General features: G+C 44.1%; 1 protein-coding gene across 5 annotated transcripts in view; it reads right to left on the bottom strand.

Annotated features, from left to right (window-relative positions):
- prkcz (protein kinase C, zeta) overlaps nt 1-10,000 on the bottom strand; it is a 76,503-nt gene that overhangs the window by 44,404 nt on the left and 22,099 nt on the right. Inside the window, exon 1 of one of the 5 annotated variants that reach the window (XM_030356803.1) lies at nt 656-836. The exons of the other annotated variants lie outside the window; for them this stretch is intronic. Within the exon in view, the coding sequence (XP_030212663.1) occupies nt 656-686 (31 nt within the window). The 5' untranslated portion in view covers nt 687-836. Of the gene's footprint in view, nt 1-655; nt 837-10,000 lie in introns of those variants that run through there. 5 annotated transcript variants of the gene reach the window in all.

The raw sequence follows: 10,000 nt of genomic DNA, 5'->3' as shown, positions 1-10,000 counted from the left end.
CACACACACACACACACACACACACACACACACACACACACACACACACACACACACACACACACACACACACACACACACACACACACACACACACACACACACACACACACACACACAGAAACGCACACATCAAAACAAGACTAGTACACACATAGTATTCCAAAATAAGGATGCTGTACAGACTACTACTTTCATGCTATAATCACATTATCCTGAATAAGGCCTAAAAAAAATTTTTGTTTGGTTCCGGTTTCCGACCGACCCTGTCAATTTATGTGCGACCCAAATTATTTTATGAGCTTTATAAAAAAACTATAATTACGTTCTGGTACAGCACCTCTTCATTCTGAACAAGGATGAGCGAATTTTCTCGTTTTTAAATGAAAACCTACCTATCATTCGCTGCCGCTGGAAAAAATAAAATAAAAAAATAAAATAAATTCCCTACCTACCCATGACCTCAACTGACCACCAACAGGAACCAAACTTTTTTTTTTTTTAGGCCTAATGCAATCTGACCATCTTTGTGTTTGTTTGTTATTATATTATAACAACAGATGATGCTGCCCTTGCAGTCACATGGCTGCAGAAACTATAAAGATCACTCGAAAATACTACATAGAAGAAAAAAGAAACACACATTGACACTTACCCAATGTGCCTCTCATCCATCCAAAAAACATCACAACAATCTATTTTTTTAAGAATAAAGCAATCATGATAATTCCCCAGAGTGTCTGCCTGGGGTAGGAGTTGTGTCCCTAGTTAGTGCTACCAGTCGAAAAACAACACCAACGTACGAACTGATTAGTAATATCTGCCACTCAGCTCCGTTGCATTTGGGTGGCGCCAGAGAGCTCGAGGGTTGACGTTTGGAAAGCTGCAATTACACCACGTAACCGTTAGATGGCGGAGTTAGACATGAAAACACTGACAGCATCATCTGCATTCGCAAACATTTCGCTTGATTCAGACCGTGTTGACAATTTTTAGTATCTGGGCTGGGCTTCGATTTGAAGGGACCGAAGGAGTGTCGAAGTAATCCTGCTATTAATAATAATAATGTAGATATTGATATTTGTATAATGTAGATACAGGCTGATACATATAAATATCCACAGATACAGATACAAATATAGATATATAGAGATATGGGTAGACCAGATATAGAGATATAGAGCTTTGCAACATTATCAATCCAGTATTTCCGACCTATTTGTGATATTTACAATAAATCACTCTGCAGAAAAGAGTTGTATGCAGGCACACAGGGTAGTGTGAAATATATTTCACTGAGGCTACGTTGTATCTTCAATGAAAAAATATTTTATTTGAATCTTTTGTTCAAAGAAAAACAAATTGTACTGTGTGTGTGTGTGTGTGTGTGTGTGTGTGTGTGTGTGTGTGTGTGTGTGTGTGTGTGTGTGTGTGTGTGTGTGTGTGTGTGTGTGTGTGTCTGTCTGTCTGTCTGTCTGTCTGTCTGTCTGTCTGTCTGTCTGTCTGTCTGTCTGTCTGTCTGTCTGTCTGTCTGTCTGTCTGTCTGTCTGTCTGTCTGTCTGTCTGTCTGTCTGTCTGTCTGTCTGTCTGTCTGTCTGTCTGTCTGTCTGTCTGTCTGTCTGTCTGTCTGTCTGTCTGTCTGTCTGTCTGTCTGTCTGTCTGTCTGTCTGTCTGTCTGTCTGTCTGTGTGTGTGTGTGTGTCTGTGTGTGAGTGTTCATGTTCAATTTCTGACATTCCAGCTTTTTTAATTTTCTGAATTCTTGGAGGTTTTTAATTCCTTTCTAGGGTGGGGTGTTTTATTTTTTATCTCTCCCTGGTCAACCAGGGTCTCTCTCCACAACTCTCTCACACTCACACAGACCCTCATTCTATCCGTCTATCTCTCCTCCTCTATCTGTGTTCCTCCCTCTCCCTCCTCACTCCCTCTCCCTCCTCCTCACTCTCCCCCCTCTCCTCCCTTCCACCACTCTCTCGCTCTCCTACCCTCACCCCCACTTCTCTCTCTACCCAAAGTTATTGCAACAACAGGAGAGGTTGTGCAAGCATTTTCTGAATTCCTGAACAATAAGGGTCTGAGGAGCCATCCCACCCTCCCCCTCCACCTCCTAACCTCTGAGATTTATCAGAAGATAAGGCCGGAGTACGTTTCTGCACCATCTCTTATCAGCCAGGCAGAGAGTGTGAGGCCATGCACCTGCCTGAGACTGAGGCCACCAGGATTATGAGGGTATATAAGATGCTAAGGCGCGATATGGAGACTTCTTGAGTAATTCAAATTTGTATATTTAATCTGATATGTTTTTAATTCTCATAAACTTGAATGCCATGCAAATTGCAATGTCAAGTCCAGTTTTATGGTTTTAAGTTGTGTTTTGAATTGGTGATCATATCATGAATTGACACACAATTATCAATATTGTCTATGCCCAGGTCCTCATGCTACAATGTACAATAATATGTACCATGCAGCCCAGCCCTAGGTTGTGCTTTACAGTGCGTGAGTGAGGCTGTGATACGGTTAGTGCTACAGTACGACATCATCGGTCCAATACCAACCAGACACAGCCCAAGGTCAGATCGCACCACAGAGCCTATTAGCATCCAACCAATAGGCCGCCATTTACTCAAACTGAGCTGTCACTCAAACCATGTCACATGCCGAGACCAAAACAAACAAACAAGGGACAACAACACACAAGGACAAATCGACATGGTTCCACAATACAACCGACCTTCTGATGTCACCGAAGCATCCCTTATTTCTCGGGTGCTATCACAGGGTGTCTTCTAAGAGGGTGTCTACCTGGTGTGGCTTTCTGCCTGGGTAGACTGGGTTTGTGGGTGTGAAGAAAGCACTCTGGAGTTCTGGAATAACATCATCCACGGAGTGAGATGCTGACCAATGCATGTAGAGCAGAGGGTAGGGGGGAGAGAGGGGAGGAGAGTGAAAGACAGGTGGAGAGAGGTAAAGAGAGAGGGAGGGAGAGAGAAGGAAGAGTGACAGACAGAGGTTAGAGAGAGAGCGAGAGAGACAGACAGGGAGTGAGAGACAGCCAGAGCGAAAAAGAGGCAGACGGACAGAGAGAGAGAGACAGACAGACAGAGACAGACAGAGAGATGGTAAAGAGAGAAAGAAAGACAGAGGGAGGGGTTGGTGGGGAAGGTGATGTTGACAAGGTTGCCTTCAGTAAAACCAGGGCATCTGAGCTAGCTGTAGCAGCCAGTTCCCTTGATCCGCTTAGTGCCCCCCCACCCCCCTCCCAAACCCTCTTCCTCTCGCTTGCCTCAGCACCTAGCCTAGCCTAGCGACCTAGCGTAGCATACAGCTGACACCATTGTTGTGGCTTTGAGCGAGCGCTACAGCTAGAGTGTTCCCCCCCTAGGAGTAGGGGAGGGGGGGGGGGGGAGTGCATTGTGTGCTAGGAAGTGCCAGGCTCTTTTGTGGATTAGCCTCCAGCGCTATGAAGCTAGTGCTGCAAACTCCAGCGGTGGAACACAATGCAGTCGCGAGCGAACCTCTAGCCCTCATCCGCAGAAGGAGGTCAGTCACAGTCTAGCAGACAGAGGGGGAGGCTGGGAGCGGGGGGGCCGAGACATGGGGCTTAAATGGCTTTATTCTTCATTCTCACCGCAAGTGTGCAGCTTTCAAATGGGGTCACTGGAAGATGAAGCCCAGTCATTGATCAGAATCTGAATACAGTGTTTCTGTGCTGTGTTATGAAGGGTTAGTTAGTTTACCTGTTCCTTAGTTGAGCAACTTATTAAATAGGGAACTAACCAATGAAGATCTGCAGAATCTTAGAAGAAAGTAAGAGTTTTCATATCTGGTTAAGTCTTTAGTTTTGGTTCATTATACCTACATACATTTCCAAAATGGATGAGCCATTCTAGGCACTGTCTAGTGAACTATTAAATAATTTAAATAAATTTCGATGAGCAACGTTTTACAACAACCAAAATGCAGATCAAAGACACAATAATAAAGGATGTTTATTGGACGCATACAAAGCTACAGGGAGTGTAGTGTATCAAACACGTGCGTGCACACACACACACACACACACACACACACACACACACACACACACACACACACACACACACACACACACACACGTGCCTCCAGATATTCTACTCTTGTCATAAGAGCTTTCATAGCATTTATTGGTCTGTGTATCTGTGTTTGTGTGTGTGTCTGTGTGTTTTTTCCGGTGCAGACTCAAAGGCCACGTGTCTATTGCAGAGGCCATAATCGCCACAATGCACACTCCCTTCTCCATTATCTCACAGTCACACTTTGACCCTCTGAAAGAAGCACAGTAGGCTTCTCTCTTTCAGTTTGTTCTTGGAGTGGTGGACTCATTGTCAGCTAAATACACTATGGAGGTGAACATGACTTTCAGCCACCCATAAAAAATGTATTGTGGAAGTAATTGACTTGACAAATAAGTCAAGTCAATTAAACAAATATGTGTAGGGCACATCATTTATTTATTGTCAGTTCCTATTTTGTTGGTCTGCCGGAATGTTGTTCGTTGATCGCTTCCATTCATGGTTATCCGTCTCTACTACCTGTTTCACATCTATTTGGGTCAAATAAACCCCCTTTGTGTTAATTCTACCTGTTTCCCTGGTTTTTGTGGCGTTTGGCCCCTCACACCCTTAATCCCAGTTACAGTGGCAAAGAGATCCACAGGCCTCTGAAAAGCCCTCCGTCTAAAGGGCTAGGAAACACGGCCCAAACCCAGAGGGATGGAAGTAACCCTGATAAGGAACACAGAAGAGGGATCCCTCCTTCACCGGGGCGATTTGGAGTGCAGTCAGGCACTACCCAAGCTGCCAAATTGGGACACATAGTGACAGAGACACAAAGCAGAAATGAATGTAAGGTAGTATTAAATTAACAGCCCTTTTTCTAGACGTCTGTGTGAGCATCACTCAACCTCTGATCTTATCACTGCGGAGAAAAAGGATAGTGACAGCAGGGGAAGGCAGGATAGCGTAGTGGCTAGGATATTCATCTCAGAGACTAACTCTGCTCCATTGCCAATATCTGCAGTCTACAGTGCAGGCACCCTTAAGCAAGAACCCCTAACCCCTACCTAATGCCATGAGTCGGAGTTCACTGGAAAGCTCATTTGATTTACCGTAAAACACCAAGACAAATTCCTAGTAGGCTTTGAATTTACTTGAATTCTGATTCTGTATAAAAGCTAAATTACTAAAATACTAAATGTAAACAGTCAAGCCGGCAAAAAAGCCAAGGTCAACCCATCTATCAAAGACAAGGCCTGCTAATATACAATTCCTACTTTGGTGTTTTCTATCCAGGTGGTCATGGCGGAGGTCATGTGAGTTGGGGAGCTTCAGTGCTCACCTGTCGTTTCAGGTGGCCAGAGTACTCCCGCGAGAAACACTCCGGCGCTGCCAAAACCACAAAACAGACTAAAATTGTACTGGGGGGGCTATTCCTGGATGTACAATATATACTATTCTGGGTTAGGTTGACCTACTTTGTGTTTTCCCGGCGCAGTAGCTTGGTAGGTAGGTAAAGCACATTGTCTCGCAGCTGGAAGGGCTGCTGGTTCCATGCCCAGACCCTACTAGCCAAGGTGCCCCCATCTGACCCTCAGTGATCCTTAGGGGCTGGATGTTACCATACATGGTTGACATCACCTCTCTTTATTGGTTTTTGTATGTGTGTGTGTGTGTTTGTGCGTGTGCGTGCGTGCATGCGTGTGTGTGTTTGTGACTGGTCAATGTGAGAGCTTTATTGTTAAAGCTATTGATTGAACACGATTGAACTGAAAGGTTTGCAATGCACTTAAATGTATTCCATTTGCCATTGGGTAGGGTAAGGGTAAGTCAGACATCCCGAATGTAGGTTGTAATGGAAGCAATGTTTCTGAAGTTGTCTAGATCTAGCTAGCCATCGAGATAACATTAGGCAGTGCTAATTTTGTCGGACATGCCAGGGAATTTTGATTGATTAGGGGAGTTTGAGTATATACGTAAACATTAAGTGGTACAATATCATGTAATATATAATATATTGATCTAAACTTTGGTAGCAGAGACATTTTAAAGGAATAATAACACAGCTATATTACGGTCAAATCAGAAAAGTGTATTTGGGGCCATCATTTAGTCCAGGAAAAGTCTTTAATAGTTAAATATGCTGGTAATACATGTTTAAACTGCTGCTTTGACTCTGGTGTAATGTTCTGAAGCAATTATGAACTGACAAAAGCACGATTAACTAGCATTCTACCAGTCATGTAGCAAGCTAACTGACCATATTTACTCCCAATTACGAAGGGAAGACCCTATCATCAGATTGACAACTGCCCAAGCCAGTCAACCACCAAAGGTTTAGTAAATAGCCATATATGTGTACCCTACATATATTATGCATAAGATATGCATATATATAAACATATTATAAATAGTTTGATAGCTATTTCCAACTACTGGATCGTTTTTTTATTAAGCTATTACCAGCATGGCTAGGGCATCTTTAGGACAGGGTGATTCTTATTTAGATGAATGGATTTTCATTCAACTTCAGCAAACATTATCCTCTGCCCTAGATCCTGTTTCCCTGGACCCCGTTTTAACTTGAACTTCGGAATCAAATTATAGACATGAAATCTGTCCTGAGCAAGAAAAGGAAGGCGGGGAAAGGGGGTGTTCATGATGATGTTTATAAAAAGGTCTTGATACTCAGCCAAGTATTCACAGCCAGCAAAAATTCTGTTAATTCGCTTCAATGCGAACCAACCATCCTTATGAAAGTTTGGGCAAAATGTCAAAGCATTCTCCAATAGCTTTCTCGGCACACTAATACATTTTTGGCCGTATCAGTGAATTAATATAAAACGCCTTTCCAGTCTCTGTCCTGCCCTCCTTCCTCCCAGGAAATTGATCTTCATCAACTACAGTACATCATCTTCTTCATCTCCACACACCTCTGCAGATTTGTCCAGAATAAACCTAAACATCGAAACTAAGCTTACAGCTGCCCACGTTTGCAGTGAAGAAGACAAGATCTCAACATGAGGGAACTCCAGGGTTGTACTACGCATCAGTCATCTCCAGTCACACAGACAGGAAGTAGTGGGCACGGAGAGGAGGGTTGCTAAGCGACCTGGAGTAACCCAGCAATGCCACAAAGGAAAGAAGAGGATAAAACACACACACACGTCCACACACATACTTTCTTGTTCTACCCTCGAGGAATCAAACATTCTCAGGTATCCAAGGATTAATTTACCCTTTAGCGTAGCCCCCAGCTGAACTTAAAAGATTTAGAATAGCTTTACCGTTCACAGACTTTCATACATAGCCACTTCTGTGCGGGACTATGAACACACCATCATCCACATCATCAACCACACCACATCATCCAGCACACCAACATCCACCAACAACAACAACCTCCTAATTATAACTCGGAGCGCTTCCGTTTTTTTTTTTGTTCCGTTATTATCGGTTTGTTCCCTGGGCTTGGTCCAGATGGCAGGCAGTTCCTCCTCTTCCACAGCAGAGACGCCTAGAGGAGCTATTAGGTGTGTGCTGAGCTGTAAGAACCCCCCACGCATTAATATCTGATGGATCACCATGACTCAACCATCACCTGGCTGTCAGGATACATGACTTACTAAAGATTTGGCTGAACCTCTGCATGAGAAGGAGGCAAAACAGTCAGGCTTACTCTGAGTTCTTTTTTTATTTTAGAATATGAAGATGATGACACATGCATTCTAAAATCGTAATATAATATGGAATACCAAGAGCGATGAATATGCTTCTGGGGAATTCACATCTACTCCAACCTGGAGTTGACGTCACTTATACAGATTTTGTACATGATACATGAATTACCTTCTAAGCTTTGTTTGGGAACACAAATCCCCTACCTCTGATTTAAAGGGATGATATGTAACAAACAGCTGTTTGGGTAATCGACTCATCTAACGGTAAGCTTGCTGGTTAACACAATGTTACTTCTGGCTATTTCATTAAAATAAAATGACATGGAAACATTTCAAGGAACAGCTGTTGCATTGTTGTCTGAAAAGCCAGTATTTCAGCTGAGCATGTTTCCATAATATCTGATGACACATCATGGTCATTTAATAGTACTGTCAATTTGTTACATAAAGCTCCTTTAACAACTGACACCAACCAATTTTGGGCTAAAGCTACATGCTAACAACAATATAAGAAGGCCCCCTTACTTCCCTTGTGTGCAAAAGGTTGGTACGTTGATTAGAATGGATTGTCATGGCTGAACGGCTTGATACCAACAACAAATTAAACATGTTCAGAAACCAATGGTAGCCGGTTCTATACCTAACATATTTTCTATAACTCCTCGCATAAACTCAATACCTTGGTTGCTCAACTGGAAAAAACAAAATGCTGCCTTGAATCCTGAGACATACCCTGTTGTCTACAGACAGAAGGAAGAGGACATGTACACAAGCAACAGTGTCTGTGGGTGAGAAGAGGGAAACTCAAGTCGTCAAGGCCAGCTGTGACTGAACAGAAAATCCAACGAATGTCTGACAGAACACACCATTGAGCCGGAGCCCATCTGTGTCCTAACCACACTGAGGCAGCTTGTGTTATGATATGAGATGTAGTTAACCGTCTATGCAGAGCAGAGTGGTTCCCGACCCATTTGGCCCGTGACCCCATTTATATGTCGGAAAAGTTTTGCAACCCTCAACTTCCAAACACAAAATCGTTCGAACCCAATCAACACCCGCCTCTAATATCAATGTCCCAGCGAACGTGTGGCAATGAATCATCAGGCGGTCTGATCGTAAATACAGGAGCTTTACGAGAACTTTACAACTTTCTGAATGAGGTACCCCAAGTGGGGTCTCGACCCAACGGAAAACAGCAGCAGGGACTATAAACCAGCAGCTGAGTTTCTCCCTCAGACCCACAGCCAACTCGGAGCCACCTGCCTCCTAGAGACAAGTCCTCTATGGACCACACAATGGATCATTCTGGACTGTGTGAGAACGCACGCTTCTGTCACACAATGGAGCTTAGCCGTGCCACACCGGAAGCTGCGCTAACAAGGCTAGCATTCAAGGCTAGCTTAGAAAAGTGGAGGGGCGGGCGGGGAGGGGCGAGGGGTGTTTGGGAGAACTGTTTCAGTATTGCTTTGGCTATAAAGACAGCACGGGCCTGAAATATATGGAATACGAAAAAGGCGAGAGAGGGGGAAGAGTGAAAGAGAGGAGTGAGAGAACAAACGGAGAAGAAGAGAGAAAGAGAGAGAGAAAGGGAAAGGGATGAGAGAGAAAGGGAGAGAGAAAGAGTGAGAGGGAGGCAGATAGAGGCAGAGAGAGGAAGAGAAAGAGAGGGAGATGGAAAGAGTAAGAGAGGGAGGCAGAGAGAGGGAGAGAAAGAGTGATCTGACTGGACAAACCAGCCAGATCAAATGGATTACAGCAGCAGGTACAAAGGCTGCCTGTGCCTGCGTTCTGCTAAACACCAGCAAGCGATCCACAGCTGTAGCGCTAGCGGCTAGCATGAGTGTGTGTGGGCGACGTGCTGCACTGCAGCAAGGATGCCACCGTTATGGAGACTTAGCATATCCCCCCGCTACACACACACACACACACACACACACACACACACACACACACACACACACACAGACACACACGCACAAAACTTGACACACTCTGCATACACACAGACACAAACCAAAAAAAACACAGACAACCACAGTCACACAGACACACACGCAACTTCACACACTCACACATACATAGAGACACACACACACACACACGCATATACACACACACAGATATACACATGTGACAACACAAACACACACACATACACATAACAAAACAGTGTCTGGGAGAGGGACAGCGCAGTACTTTGAGGTTTCCCACAGACACTACAGGGAGCTGGTGTTACTGCTGTTCACAGTATTCCTCTCAACTCACTCTGAAACCCTGCTCCAGT

This window comes from Gadus morhua, chromosome 1, assembly GCF_902167405.1.
Source record: "Gadus morhua chromosome 1, gadMor3.0, whole genome shotgun sequence".
In the NCBI taxonomy this organism is placed as follows: Eukaryota; Metazoa; Chordata; class Actinopteri; order Gadiformes; family Gadidae; genus Gadus; species Gadus morhua.
This window is presented reverse-complemented; position numbering and strand designations above follow the sequence as displayed.